This window comes from Bombina bombina, chromosome 2 (genome assembly GCF_027579735.1).
Source record: "Bombina bombina isolate aBomBom1 chromosome 2, aBomBom1.pri, whole genome shotgun sequence".
Classification (NCBI taxonomy): domain Eukaryota; kingdom Metazoa; phylum Chordata; class Amphibia; order Anura; family Bombinatoridae; genus Bombina; species Bombina bombina.
Genome location: NC_069500.1, coordinates 1,166,996,886 through 1,167,013,449, shown reverse-complemented (window position 1 = coordinate 1,167,013,449; position 16,564 = coordinate 1,166,996,886). Strand labels below are relative to the sequence as shown.

At 41.4% G+C, this 16,564-nt stretch overlaps 1 protein-coding gene across 1 annotated transcript in view; it reads right to left on the bottom strand.

Annotated features, from left to right (window-relative positions):
• The window catches only part of NEIL3 (nei like DNA glycosylase 3), a 328,972-nt gene that overhangs the window by 133,819 nt on the left and 178,589 nt on the right, over positions 1 to 16,564 (bottom strand). The window contains exon 8 of the mRNA XM_053703856.1: positions 7,570 to 7,975. Within this exon, the coding sequence (XP_053559831.1) occupies positions 7,570 to 7,975 (406 nt within the window). The remainder of the gene's footprint in view (positions 1 to 7,569; positions 7,976 to 16,564) is intronic.

The following is a 16,564-nucleotide window of genomic DNA, read 5'->3' as shown; positions in this document are numbered from 1 at the left end:
GACCGAAACCAAACGAGAAAGGAGAAACTATAGGGTGCAGTGGTGACTGGAGTTTAATTAAAATTTAGACCTGCCGTAAAAAACAGGGCGGGCCGTGGACTGACTACACTACAGGAGAAATGAATTTATCAGGTAAGCATAAATTATATTTTCTCCTGTTAAGTGTAGTCAGTCCACGGGTCATCCATTACTTATGGGATACCAATACCAAAGCTAAAAGTACACGGATGACGGGAGGGACAGGCAGGATCTTTACACGGAAGGAACCACTGCCTGTAGAACCTTTCTCCCAAAAACAGCCTCCGAAGAAGCAAAAGTGTCAAATTTGTAAAATTTTGAAAAAGTGTGAAGTGAAGACCAAGTTGCAGCCTTGCAAATCTGTTCAACAGAGGCCTCATTCTTAAAGGCCCAAGTGGAAGCCACAGCTCTAGTAGAATGAGCCGTAATCCTTTCAGGAGGCTGCTGTCCAGCAGTCTCATAGGCTAAACGTATTATGCTACGAAGCCAAAAAGAGAGAGAGGTAGCCGAAGCTTTTTGACCTCTCCTCTGTCCAGAATAAACAACAAACAGGGAAGAAGTTTGACGAAAATCTTTAGTTGCCTGCAAATAAAATTTCAGGGCACGGACGACGTCCAGATTGTGCAGAAGTCGTTCCTTCTTTGAAGAAGGGTTAGGGCACAATGATGGAACAACAATCTCTTGATTGATATTCTTGTTAGTGACTACCTTAGGTAAGAACCCAGGTTTAGTACGCAGAACTACCTTGTCTGAATGAAAAATCAGATAAGGAGAATCACAATGTAAGGCCGATAACTCAGAGACTCTTCGAGCCGAGGAAATAGCCATTAAAAACAGAACTTTCCAAGATAACAGCTTGATATCAATGGAATGAAGGGGTTCAAACGGAACACCTTGCAGAATTTTAAGAACTAAGTTTAAGCTCCACGGCGGAGCAACAGTCTTAAACACAGGCTTAATCCTAGCCAAAGCCTGACAAAAAGCCTGAACGTCTGGAACTTCTGCCAGACGTTTGTGTAAAAGGATAGACAGAGCTGAAATCTGTCACTTTAACGAACTAGCAGATAAACCCTTTTCTAAACCTTCTTGTAGAAAAGACAATATCCTAGGAATCCTAACCTTACTCCATGAGTAACTCTTGGATTCGCACCAATATAAGTATTTACACCATATTTTATGGTAAATTTTCCTGGTAACAGGTTTCCTAGCCTGTATTAAGGTATCAATCACTGACTCCGAGAATCCCCGCTTTGATAGAATCAAGCGTTCAATCTCCATGCAGTCAGCCTCAGATAAATTAGATTTGGATGCTTGAAAGGACCCTGAATCAGAAGGTCCTGTCTCAGAGGCAGAGACCATGGTGGACAGGACGACATGTCCACTAGATCTGCATACCAGGTCCTGCGTGGCCACGCAGGCGCTATTAGAATCATCGATGCTCTCTCCTGTTTGATCCTGGCAATCAATCGAGGAAGCATCGGGAAGGGTGGAAACACATAAGCCATGTTGAAGACCCAAGGTGCTGTCAGAACATCTATCAGTACCGCTCCCGGGTCCCTGGACCTGGATCCGTAACAAGGAAGCTTGGCGTTCTGGCGAGACGCCATGAGATCCAGATCTGGTTTGCCCCAATGATGAAGCAGTTGGGCAAACACCTCCGGATGAAGTTCCCACTCCCCCGGATGAAAGGTCTGGCGACTTAGAAAATCCTCCTCCCAGTTCTCCACGCCTGGGATGTGGATCGCTGACAGGTGGCAAGAGTGAGACTCTGCCCAGCGAATTATCTTTGAGACTTCCATCATCGCTAGGGAACTCCTTGTTCCTCCTTGATGGTTGATGTAAGCCACAGTCGTGATGTTGTCCGACTGAAACCTGATGAACCTCAGAGTTGCTAACTGAGGCCAAGCCAGAAGAGCATTGAAAATTGCTCTTAATTCCAGAATGTTTATTGGAAGGAGTCTCTCCTCCTGAGTCCATGATCCCTGAGCCTTCAGGGAATTCCAGACTGCGCCCCAACCTAGAAGGCTGGCGTCTGTTGTTACAATCGTCCAATCTGGCCTGCGGAAGGGCATCCCCTTGGACAGATGTGGCCGAGAAAGCCACCATAGAAGAGAATCTCTGGTCTCTTGATTCAGATTTAGCAGAGGGGACAAATCTGAGTAATCCCCATTCCACTGACTTAGCATGCACAATTGCAGCGGTCTGAGATGCAGGCGCGCAAAAGGTACTATGTCCATTGCCGCTACCATTAAGCCGATTACCTCCATGCACTGAGCCACTGACGGGTGTTGAATGGAATGAAGGACACGGCAAGCATTTAGAAGTTTTGATAACCTGTCCTCCGTCAGGTAAATTTCCATTTCTACGGAATCTATAAGAGTCCCTAAGAAGGGAACTCTTGTGAGTGGCAATAGAGAACTCTTTTCTACGTTCACCTTCCACCCATGTGACCTTAGAAATGCCAGAACTAACTCTGTATGAGACTTGGCAGTTTGGAAACTTGACGCTTGTATCAGAATGTCGTCTAGGTACGGAGCTACCGCTATGCCTCGCGGTCTTATTACCGCCAGAAGAGAGCCCAGAACCTTTGTAAAGATTCTTGGAGCCGTAGCTAACCCGAAGGGAAGAGCTACAAACTGGTAATGCCTGTTTAGGAAGGCAAATCTTAGATACCGGTAATGATCCTTGTGAATCGGTATGTGAAGGTAGGCATCCTTTAAATCCACTGTGGTCATGTACTGACCCTCTTGGATCATGGGTAAGATGGTTCGAATAGTTTCCATTTTGAACGATGGAACTCTTAGGAATTTGTTTAGGATCTTTAAGTCCAAGATTGGTCTGAAGGTTCCCTCTTTTTTGGGAACCACAAACAGATTTGAATAGAATCCTTGCCCGTGTTCCGACCGCGGAACTGGGTGGATCACTCCCATTAGTAAGAGGTCTTGTACACAGCGTAGAAACGCCTCTTTCTTTATCTGGTTTGCTGATAACCTTGAAAGATGAAATCTCCCTTGTGGAGGAGAAGCTTTGAAGTCCAGAAGATATCCCTGAGATATGATCTCCAACGCCCAGGGATCCTGGACATCTCTTGCCCAAGCCTGGGCGAAGAGAGAAAGTCTGCCCCCCACTAGATCCGTTTCCGGATCGGGGGCCCTCACTTCATGCTGTCTTAGGGGCAGCAGCAGGTTTTCTGGCCTGCTTGCCCTTGTTCCAGGACTGGTTAGGTTTCCAGCCCTGTCTGTAGCGAGCAACAGTTCCTTCCTGTCTTGGAGCGGAGGAAGTTGATGCTGCTCCTGCCTTGAAGTTACGAAAGGCACGAAAATTAGACTGTTTAGCCCTTGGTTTGGCCCTGTCTTGAGGCAGGGCATGGCCCTTACCTCCAGTAATGTCAGCGATAATTTCTTTCAAACCGGGCCCGAATAATGTCTGCCCTTTGAAAGGAATATTAAGCAATTTAGATTTAGAAGTCACATCAGCTGACCAGGATTTAAGCCACAGCGCTCTACGCGCTTGAATGGCGAATCCGGAGTTCTTAGCCGTAAGTTTGGTTAAGTGTACTACGGCATCAGAAATAAATGAATTAGCTAGCTTAAGGGCTTTAAGCTTGTTCATAATCTCATCCAATGGAGCTGTGCTAAGGGTCTCTTCCAGAGACTCAAACCAGAATGCCGCCGCAGCAGTGACAGGCGCAATGCATGCAAGGGGTTGTAATATAAAACCTTGCTGAACAAACATTTTCTTAAGGTAACCCTCTAACTTTTTATCCATTGGATCTGAAAAAGCACAGCTATCCTCCACCGGGATAGTGGTGCGCTTAGCCAGAGTAGAAACTGCTCCCTCCACCTTAGGGACCGTCTGCCATAGGTCCTGTGTGGTGGCGTCTATTGGAAACATTTTTCTAAATATAGGAGGGGGTGAAAAAGGCACACCGGGTCTATCCCACTCCTTGTTAACAATTTCTGTAAGCCTTTTAGGTATAGGAAAAACGTCAGTACACGCCGGTACCGCAAAATATTTATCCAGCCTACATACTTTCTCTGGAATTGCAACCGTGTTACAATCATTCAGAGCCGCTAATACCTCCCCTAGCAATACACGGAGGTTCTCAAGCTTAAATTTAAAATTTGAAATGTCTGAATCCAGTTTACTTGGATCAGATCCGTCACCCACAGAATGAAGCTCTCTGTCCTCATGTTCTGCAAATTGTGACGCAGTATCAGACATGGCTCTATTATTATCAGCGCACTCTGTTCTTATTCCAGAGTGATCGCGTTTACCTCTTAATTCTGGCAATTTAGATAGTACTTCAGTCATAACATTAGCCATGTCTTGCAAAGTGATTTGTATGGGCCGCCCTGATGTACTTCGCGCCACAATATCACGCACCTCCTGAGCGGGAGGCGAAGGTACTGACACGTGAGGAGAGTTAGTCGGCATAACTTCCCCCTCGTTGTCTGGTGATATATTTTTCACATATAAAGTTTGACTTTTATTCAAAGTAACATCTATACATTGAGTGCACAAATTTCTATTGGGCTCCACATTGGCCTTTAAACATAGTGAACAAACAGCTTCATCTGTGTCAGACATGTTTAAACAGACTAGCAATAACACTAGCAAGCTTGGAAAAAAACCTTTAAATAAATTTACAAGCTATATAAAAAACGCTACTGCGCCTTTAAGAAACATAAAAATGTGACACAGTTGAATTAACGATGAACCAAATATGTTAAAACAACCAAATTTTAACAGAAAATGTATAAAGTTAGCAGAGAATTGCACCCACAAGCAAAAGGATGATTAACCCCTTAATACCCAAAACGGATAACAGTTGAAATAATAAACGTTTTTTATCACAGTCAAACACACTGTCACAGATCTGCTGTGACTGATTACCTCCCTCAAAACTAGTTTTGGAGACCCCTGGGCTCTGTAGAGACGTCCTGGATCATGGAGGAAGAAATAGGAAGACTGTGACTAAATTTTTACTGTGCAATAAAGCGCTAAAATAGGCCCCTCCCACTCATATTACAACAGTGGGGAAGCTCAGTAAACTGTTTTTATTCAGAAAAAAACGACAGCCATGTGGTAAAAATCATGCCCATAAAGTTTTATCACCAAGTACCTCAGAAAAAACGATTAACATGCCAGTAAACGTTTTAAAAATGAAAATTATGAAGTGTCATTAATAATCCTGCTGCTAGTCGCTTTCACTGCAGTGCAGGCTCAAATATTACTTTAATATAGACAGTATTTTCTTAGTGAAATTCCATTCCCCAGAAATACCTCAGAGTATACATACATACATATCAGCCTGATACCAGTCGCTACTACTGCATTTAAGGCTGCACTTACATTACATCGGTATTAGCAGTATTTTCTCAGTCAATTCCATTCCTTAGAAAATAATTTACTGCACATACCTCCTTGCAGGTGGGCCCTGCATGCTATCCCCTGTTCTGAAGTTACCTCACTCCTCAGAATGGCCGAGAACAGCAAGTGGATCTTAGTTACGACCGCTAAGATCATAGACAAACTCAGGTAGATTCTTCTTCTAATGCTGCCTGAGAAGAAACAACACACTCCGGTGCCGTTTAAAATAACAAACTTTTGATTGAAGAAATAAAAACTAAGTTTAACACACCACAGTCCTCTCACACGTCCTATCTATAGTTAGGTGCAAGAGAATGACTGGATATGACGTAGAGGGGAGGAGCTATATAGCAGCTCTGCTTGGGTGATCCTCTTGCACTTCCTGTTAGGGAGGAGATATAATCCCATAAGTAATGGATGACCCGTGGACTGACTACACTTAACAGGAAAAAAGACCTTTTACGTTTATTAGAAGGCAGGATGGCAGACAAAGCCTTCTGAATCGCATCAGCAATAAAATCTTTTATATTCACAGGTATATCATGTACATTATATGTTGAAGGAACAACAGGCATTGTACTATTACTGAAGGACACATTCTCCGCATGTAAAAGCTTATCATGACAACTATTACATACCACACCTGGAGATATAATCTCCACAAATTTACAACAAATGCACTTAGCTTTGGTGGAACTGTTATCAGGCAGCAGGGTTCCAACAGTGGTTTCTGAGACAGGATCAGATTGAGACATCTTGCAAATGTAAGAGAAAAAAACAACATATAAAGCAAAATTATCAATTTCCTTATATGGCAGTTTCAGGAATGGGAAAAAATGCAAACAGCATAGCCCTCTGTTATAGAAAAAGGCAAGAGGCATATAGGAATGGGGTTTTAAATAATGAAATTGTTTGGCGCCAAGTATGACACACAACGCAAACTGAGGGTTTTTTTTGCGCTAACAACATCCGGAAATGAAACACTTGCGTCATTGTAGACGCAACCTTGTGCAAGAAACTCTGCGTCAACTAAGACGCCGGAAATTATGAATTTGCGTCATCGGAGTACCTTCGCGCCAAAAAAAATCTCGCGCCAAGAATGACGCAATAAACTTTGGCATCTTGCTCCCTCACGAGCCTAATTTTGCCCGCAAAATTTAATGAAAAAACGGTCAATTTAAAAAAGACTATACCCCAGGTAAGAAAAATATTTTCCTAAATAAGTTTTCTCCCAAATATGAAACTGATAGTCTGCAAAAGGAAATATACATAAACCTGACTCATGGCAAATATAAGTACAATACATATATATAGAACTTTATATTAATGCCAAAGTTAAGTTAAGTGCCAAACCATAGCTGAGAGTGTCTTAAGTAATGAAAACATACTTACCGAAAGACACCTATCCACATATAGCTAAACCAGTACTGAAACCGTTATCAGTAGAGGTAATGGAATATGAGAGTATATCGTCTATCTGAATAAGGGAGGTAGGAGATGAATCTCTACGACCGATAACAGAGAACCTATGAAATAGATCTCCCGCGAGGAAAACCATTGCATTCAATAGGTGATACTCCCTTCACATCCCTCTGACATTCACTGTACTCAGAGGAATCTGGCTTCAAAATGCTGAGAAGCGCATATCAACATAGAAATCTAAGCACAAACTTACTTCACCACCTCCATAGGTGGCAAAGTTTGAAAAAACTGAATTGTGGGTGTGGTGAGGGGTGTATTTATAGGCATTTTGAGGTTTGGGAAACTTTGCCCCTCCTGGTAGGATTTTATATCCCATACGTCACTAGCTCATGGACTCTTGCCAATTACATGAAAGAAACAGTGAGTTTCAACATTCTATGACTAATTATGGTCAGGTGTCCAGACAGGCAGCAACTTTAAAATGTTACTTCCTCACAAGAAATGTTGCCTGCATTTGGCAACCAGACTTGTCTATACATATGCTCCGAGGAAAGGGAGGATATTTCTGAGACATCATGTATTAAATGTTAGAAAGGAGAGTCAGGAGTACCTACTATTTGTAGAATTATATTTCTATTATTTGCATTCTCATACACCCTATGCCGCTTCATTTTTTTTTAATGTCCCCATTAAATTCATATTCATATCACAAAGCATGAAAATAAATACAGTAAACATTTTAAAAAGAAACAGTACCTCAAGGGGGAGTTCATCACACTTGTGTTTTGTGCTGTTATGTGTTCAGTCTTCATCTTTTTCTGAGGATGATTACTGGAACTCCAATTAGAAGCAGGTGAAACCCCATTTGTTGCATTAATACCATTTGTCATTTGCTCATGTTCACTGTTTCTTCTCTTATTGCCTAAATTGATTTTGTTATTGTATTTATTATTCACTGAAATAATGGATTTTGGTTGTCCACTGCACACATCACGGAAAGTATCTTTTGCACTAAAATCAGTCAGAACCAGAGTTGTATTCCCAAACACTGTTGATCTATTGATCTTCAATTCAGACACTGGTTTTCTAAAATGATTACATGGATATTTAATAAGTTCAGGGTTGAGGTCATTCATATCTTCCCTTTCTGCAGATGACGAAGCTTAAACAGAAATAAAAAAGTGAATATTTTTTATAAATATATATTTTATTAAAACTTAAAAATCTTTCTTCAAATTCAAAGCACACTTCCCTTATGCAACTCAAAGATAAAGGATGCTCCACTTTACAGGGATGGGGAACCTTGGCACTCCTGATGTTTCAGAAATAAATTACCCATGATGCCTTAGGCATTCTGAAGTCCAGTTGACCATCTTGGAAAATGTAGTTCTGAAACATCTAGAGGGTTAAAATTCCCCATCCCTGCTTTATAAGCACATGCAAATCATTTTGCCCTAATTTTCATGTATGCCAAAATGGATGAACAATTAAGATAAAAAATAGAGATCAAAACATAGAAGGCACCTAGGGAAGGCCTTATCCTAGTTCTTCTCTTAATAATTATAGACACTCCTATGTAGCTTTGGTGTATAATAGGACATTCCCTACTGAATAAATTATAAAATTTAGATCAACCAGTAATCAGCCCTACACTCTTCTTTACTTTGCTAGACGGTGACTGACCATGGAGACAGAAAGAGAGAGAGATCTTGATTTGTGAGGTAACTATCATTATTGTTAATTCTTTCTTTTGGATAAATTCTTTGGGTTATTATGTTTAGTTAGTTGTACTAAACAAACTGGAGGCTATGATATTTTGGAATATTCTAGATTGTAGATTTAGATCTTTCCAGCAAATTGGGACTGGATGGTAGTATTTTTTTATTTTTTTATTTATTAGCTTTTAGACATTTGTCTCATCCAACCCTGTATTTGCACACAAATTAAATTCTTTGCAAAAGTAGAGAAACTATTCACTTTTTTACTGCATATTAAATCACTCAGTTGCAATCGTTTAGCTCTATTATTTAAAAGGCCCAGTAAATGTACCTTGGTGCTAAGTATGTGCAGGTGAGTTCTCCATAAGTTAGACAGTACAGGAGCTGGGCAGCACCAGAAGCTCAACAGCCAGGGTATGATGCAAAATCAGGGTAAGTAACAAAATATACACATTAAGAAAAGCAGAAAAAAAGTTGAAAATGTATATGTAAGTGCAGCGAGTGCATAACAAATAAAAAAGTAAATTTATGCGTACCTGATAAATTAATTTCTTCTACGATATGTCGAGTCCATGGGTTACATCCTTACTTGTGGGATTTATCCTCCTGCTAACAGGAAGTGGCAAAGAGTACCACAGCAGAGCTGTATATATAGCTCCTCCCTCCTCTCCACCCCCAGTCATTTGACCGAAGTTAGGAAGAGAAAGGAAAAGCTAAAGGTGCAGAGGTGACTGAAGTTTACAAAAAATAAATATAACCCAAATATGTCTTAAAAAACAGGGTGGGCTGTGTACTTGATATCGTAGAAGAAATTAATTTATCAGGTTAGCATAAATTTACTTTTCTTCTACAAGATATGTCGAGTCCAGGGGTTTCATCCTTATTTGTGGCATACAATACCAAAGCTACAGGACACAGATGAAAGGGAGGGAACAAGACAGGAATATAAACGGAAGGCACCACTGCTTGAAGAACCTTTCACCCAAAACCAGCCTCAGAAGAAGCAAAAGTATCAAATTTGTAAAATTTGGAAAAAGTGTGAAGAGACGACCAAGTCGCAACTTTGCAAATCTGTTCAACAGAAGCATCGTTTTTAAATGCCCATGAGGAAGCCACAGCCCTAGTAGAATGAGCCGTAATTCTTTCAGGAGGCTGCTGTCCAGCAGTCTCATACGCCAGACGGATGATACTCCTCAGCCAAAAAGAAAGAGGTAGTTGTAGCTTTCTGACCCCTACGCTTTCCAGAATAAACAATGAATAATTAAGATGATTGACGAAAATCCATAGACGCCTGCAAGTAAAACTTCAAGGCACGGACCACGTCCAGGTTATGCAACTTACGCTCCCTTCTTAGAAGGATTAGGACACAATGAAGGAACCACGATTTCCTGATTTATATTCTTATTAGAAACAACCTTAGGAAGGAAACCCGGTTCGGTATGTAAAACCACCTTATCAGCATGGAAGATAAGATGAGGTGAATCACATTGTAATGCTGAAAGCTCAGAAACTCTACGAGCAGAAGAAATGGCAACCAAAAACAAAAACTTTCCAAGATAACAGTTTAATATCTATGGAATGCATAGGTTCAAACGGAACCCCTTGAAGAACATAAAGAACTAAACTAACTCCAGGGCAGAGCAATTGGTCTAAACACAGGCTTAATTCTGGTTAAAGCCTGACAAAAAGACTGAACGTCTGGAACATCTGCCAAACGTTTGTGAAGTAAAATTGACAAAGCAGAGATCTGTCCCTTTAAGGAACTCGCTGATAACCCTTTCTCCAATCCTTCTTGGAGAAAAGACAGAATCTTGGGAATCCTAACCTTACTCCATGAGTAGCCCTTGGATTCACACCAAAAAAGATATTTACGCCATATCTTATGATAGATCTTTCTAGTGACAGGCTTACGTGCATGAATCAAAGTATCAATGACCGCATCAGAGAATCCTCGCTTAGATAAAATCAAGCGTTCAATCTGTAAGCAGTGAGCTGAAGAGAAATTAGATTTGGATGTTGGAAAGGCCCTTGAATGAGAAGGTCCTTTCTCACTGGGAGTTTCCACAGAGGCAGAGAGGACATGTCCACTAGATCTGCATACCATCTCCTGCGAGGCCACGCAGGCGCAATTAGAATTACCGAAGCACTCTCCTGTTTGATCCGAGCGATCACCCGGGGAAGGAGAGGAAACGGTGGAAACACATAAGCTAGGTTGAACGATCAAGGCATCTATCAGTTCAGCCTGAGGATCCTTCGACCTGCATCCGTATCTTGGAAGCTTGGCATTCTGTCGAGACGCCATGAGATCCAATTCTGGTCTGCCCCATCGGAGAATCAGTGAGGCAAATACCTCTGGATGGAGTTCCCACTACATTGGATGAAAAGCCTGTCGGCTTAAAAAATCTGCTTCCCAATTGTCCACTCCTGGGATGTAGATTGCTGACAGATAACAAGAGTGAGCCTCCGCCCATCGAATTATCTTGGATACTTCTGTCATCGCTAAGGAACTCCTTGTTCCTCCCTGATGATTAATGTAAGCCACAGTCGTGATGTTGTCTGACTGGAATCTGATGAATTTGGCCGAGGTCACACCTGAAGCGCATTGAATATTGCTCTAAATTCCAGAATATTGATTGGAAGTAGACTCCAACTGAGTCCATACACCCTGAGCCTTCAGAGAATTCCAGACTGCACCCCAGTCTAGTAGACTGGCATCCGTTGTCACTATCACCCACGAGGGTCTGCGGAAACACGTCCCTTGGGACAGATGATCCTGCGACAACCACCAAAGAAGAGAGTTTCTGGTCTCTTGATCCAGATTTATCGGAGGATATAAATTTGCATAGTCCCCATTCCACTGTCCGAGCATGCACAGTTGCAGTGGTCTGAGATGAAACCGAGCAAACTGAATGATGTCCATTGCCGCCACCATCAATCCAATTACCTTCATACACTGAGCCACTGATGGCCGAGGATTGGACTGAAGGGCTCGGCATGTATCTAGAATTTTTGACTTTCTGACCTCCGTCAGGAATATCTTCATGTCTATAGAATCTATTAGAGTTCCCAAGAAGGGAACCCTTGTTTGTGGTATTAGTGAACTCTTTTCTAGATTCCCCTTCCACCCGTGAGTTCTCAGAAAAGACAACACTGTGTCCGTATGAGACACTGTCAGATGATAATTTGACGCCTGAATCAAAATATCGTCCAGATAAGGCACCACTGCTATGCCCCGCAGCCTGAGAACCGCCAGAAGGGACCCTAGAACCTCTGTGAAAATTCTGGGTGCTGTGGCCAACCCGAATGGAAGAGCCACGAACTGAAAATGTTTGTCCAGGAAGGCAAACCTTAGGAACTGATGATGATCCTTGTGGATAGGAATATGAAGGTATGCATCCTTCAAGTCCACGGTAGTCATATATTGACCCTCCTGGATCAATGGAAGAATTGTTCGAATAGTCTCCATCTTGAAGGATGGAACTCTGAAAAACCTGTTTAGACTCTTGAGATCTAAAATGGGTGTGAACGTTCCCTCTTTTTTGGGAACCACGAAAAGATTTGAGTAAAATCCCTGTCCCTGTTCTAGTCTTGGAACAGGACGAATTACTCCCATAGTAGAGAGGTTGTTTACACAACGTAAGAACGCCTCTCTTTTTATCTGGTTTACAGACGATCGAGAAAGAAGAAATCTCCCTCTTGGGAGAACATTTTTGAATTCCAGTTGATACCCGTGGGTCAAGATTTCCAGTGCCCAGGGGTCCTGAATATCCCTTGCCCAAGCCTGGGCAAAGAAAGTCTGCCCCCTACTAAATCCGGTCCCGGATCGGAGGCCGCCCCTTCATGCTGTCTTTGTCGAAGCAGCGGGCTTCTTGGGTTGTTTACCCTTGTTCCAAGCCTGGTTGGGTCTCCAGACGGACTTGGACTGAGCAAAAAACATAATTTATGTAAGAACTTACCTGATAAATTCATTTCTTTCATATTAGCAAGAGTCCATGAGCTAGTGACGTATGGGATATACATTCCTACCAGGAGGGGCAAAGTTTCCCAAACCTTAAAATGCCTATAAATACACCCCTCACCACACCCACAATTCAGTTTAACGAATAGCCAAGAAGTGGGGTGATAAGAAAAAAGTGCGAAAGCATATAAAATAAGGAATTGGAATAATTGTGCTTTATACAAAAAAATCATAACCACCACAAAAAAGGGCGGGCCTCATGGACTCTTGCTAATATGAAAGAAATGAATTTATCAGGTAAATTCTTACATAAATTATGTTTTCTTTCATGTAATTAGCAAGAGTCCATGAGCTAGTGACGTATGGGATAATGACTACCCAAGATGTGGATCTATCCACGCAAGAGTCACTAGAGAGGGAGGGATAAAATAAAGACAGCCAATTCCTGCTGAAAATAATCCACACCCAAAATAAAGTTTAATGAAAAACATAAACAGAAGATTCAAACTGAAACCGCTGCCTGAAGTACTTTTCTACCAAAAACTGCTTCAGAAGAAGAAAATACATCAAAATGGTAGAATTTAGTAAAAGTATGCAAAGAGGACCAAGTTGCTGCTTTGCAAATCTGATCAATCGAAGCTTCATTCCTAAACGCCCAGGAAGTAGAAACTGACCTAGTAGAATGAGCTGTAATCCTTTGAGGCGGAGTTTTACCCGACTCGACATAGGCATGATGAATTAAAGATTTCAACCAAGATGCCAAAGAAATGGCAGAAGCTTTCTGGCCTTTTCTAGAACCGGAAAAGATAACAAATAGACTAGAAGTCTTTCGGAAAGACTTAGTAGCTTCAACATAATATTTCAAAGCTCTAACAACATCCAAAGAATGCAACGATTTCTCCTTAAAATTCTTAGGATTAGGACATAATGAAGGAACCACAATTTCTCTACTAATGTTGTTGGAATTCACAACTTTAGGTAAAAATTCAAAAGAAGTTCGCAACACCGCCTTATCCTGATGAAAAATCAGAAAAGGAGACTCACAAGAAAGAGCAGATAATTCAGAAACTCTTCTAGCAGAAGAGATGGCCAAAAGAAACAAAACTTTCCAAGAAAGTAATTTAATGTCCAATGAATGCATAGGTTCAAACGGAGGAGCTTGAAGAGCCCCCAGAACCAAATTCAAACTCCAAGGAGGAGAAATTGACTTAATGACAGGTTTTATACGAACCAAAGCTTGTACAAAACAATGAATATCAGGAAGATTAGCAATCTTTCTGTGAAAAAGAACAGAAAGAGCAGAGATTTGTCCTTTCAAAGAACTTGCGGATAAACCTTTATCTAAACCATCCTGAAGAAACTGTAAAATTCTCGGAATTCTAAAAGAATGCCAAGAAAAATGATGAGAAAGACACCAAGAAATATAAGTCTTCCAGACTCTATAATATATCTCTCTGGATACAGATTTACGAGCCTGTAACATAGTATTAATCACAGAGTCAGAGAAACCTCTTTGACCAAGAATCAAGCGTTCAATCTCCATACCTTTAAATTTAAGGATTTGAGATCCTGATGGAAAAAAGGACCTTGCGACAGAAGGTCTGGTCTTAGCGGAAGAGTCCACGGATGGCAAGAGGCCATCCGGACAAGATCCGCATACCAAAACCTGTGAGGCCATGCCGGAGCTATCAGCAGAACAAACGAGCATTCCTTCAGAATCTTGGAGATTACTCTTGGAAGAAGAACTAGAGGCGGAAAGATATAGGCAGGATGATACTTCCAAGGAAGTGATAATGCATCCACTGCTTCCACCTGAGGATCCCGGGATCTGGACAGATACCTGGGAAGTTTCTTGTTTAGATGAGACGCCATCAGATATATTTCTGGAAGCTCCCACATTTGAACAATCTGAAGAAATACCTCTGGGTGAAGAGACCATTCGCCCGGATGCAACGTTTGGCGACTGAGATAATCCGCTTCCCAATTGTCTATACCTGGGATATGAACCGCAGAGATTAGACAGGAGCTGGATTCCGCCCAAACCAGAATTCGAGATACTTCTTTCATAGCCAGAGGACTGTGAGTCCCTCCTTGATGATTGATGTATGCCACAGTTGTGACATTGTCTGTCTGAAAACAAATGAACGATTCTCTCTTCAGAAGAGGCCAAGACTGAAGAGCTCTGAAAATTGCACGGAGTTCCAAAATATTGATCGGTAATCTCACCTCCTGAGATTCCCAAACTCCTTGTGCCGTCAGAGATCCCCACACAGCTCCCCAACCTGTGAGACTTGCATCTGTTGAAATTACAGTCCAGGTCGGAAGCACAAAAGAAGAAGAGAGTGTCGTACAATCGGTTTTAAAGATATTAATTGAGATATCTTTGTGTAATCCCTGCACCATTGATTCAGCATACAGAGCTGAAGAGGTCGCATGTGAAAACGAGCAAAGGGGATCGCGTCCGATGCAGCAGTCATAAGACCTAGAATTTCCATGCATAAGGCTACCGAAGGGAATGATTGTGACTGAAGGTTTCGACAAGCTGAAATCAATTTTAGACGTCTCTTGTCTGTCAAAGACAGAGTCATGGACACTGAATCTATCTGGAAACCCAGAAAGGTTACCCTTGTCTGAGGAATCAATGAACTTTTTAGTGAATTGATCCTCCAACCATGATCTTGAAGAAACAACACAAGTCGATTCGTATGAGATTCTGCTAAATGTAAAGACTGAGCAAGTATCAAGATATCGTCCAAATAAGGAAATACCACAATACCCTGTTCTCTGATTACAGACAGAAGGGCACCGAGAACCTTTGTAAAAATTATTGGAGCTGTAGCTAGGCCAAACGGCAGAGCCACAAACTGGTAATGCTTGTCCAGAAAAGAGAATCTCAGGAACTGATAATGATCTGGATGAATCGGAATATGCAGATATGCATCCTGTAAATCTATTGTGGACATATAATGCCCTTGCAGAACAAAAGGCAAGATAGTCCTTACAGTTACCATTTTGAACGTTGGTATCCTTACATAACGATTCAATATTTTTAGATCCAGAACTGGTCTGAAGGAATTCTCCTTCTTTGGTACAATGAAGAGATTTGAATAAAACCCCATCCCCTGTTCCAGAACTGGAACTGGCATAATTACTCCAGCCAACTCTAGATCTGAAACACAATTCAGAAATGCTTGAGCTTTCACTGGATTTACTGGGACACGGGAAAGAAAATATCTCTTTGCAGGAGGTCTCATCATGAAACCAATTCTGTACCCTTCTGAAACAATGTTCTGAATCCAAAGATTGTGAACAGAATTGATCCAAATTTCTTTGAAAAAACGTAATCTGCCCCCTACCAGCTGAGCTGGAATGAGGGCCGCACCTTCATGTGGACTTAGAAGCTGGCTTTGCTTTTCTAGAAGGCTTGGATTTATTCCAGACTGGAGATGGTTTCCAAACTGAAACTGCTCCTGAGGATGAAGGATCAGGCTTTTGTTCTTTGTTGAAACGAAAGGAACGAAAACGATTATTAGCCCTGTTTTTACCCTTAGATTTTTTATCCTGTGGTAAAAAAGTTCCTTTCCCACCAGTAACAGTTGAGATAATAGAATCCAACTGAGAACCAAATAATTTGTTACCCTGGAAAGAAATGGAAAGTAGAGTTGATTTAGAAGCCATATCAGCATTCCAAGTTTTAAGCCATAAAGCTCTTCTAGCTAAAATAGCTAGAGACTTAAACCTGACATCAACTCTGATAATATCAAAAATGGCATCACAGATAAAATTATTAGCATGTTGAAGAAGAATAATAATATTATGAGAATCATGATCTGTTACTTGTTGCGCTAAAGTTTCCAACCAAAAAGTTGAAGCTGCAGCAACATCAGCCAATGATATAGCAGGTCTAAGAAGATTACCTGAACACAGATAAGCTTTTCTTAGAAATGATTCAATTTTCCTATCTAAAGGATCTTTAAACGAAGTACCATCTGACGTAGGAATAGTAGTACATTTAGCAAGGGCAGAAATAGCCCCATCAACTCTAGGGATTTTGTCCCAAAATTCTAATCTGTCA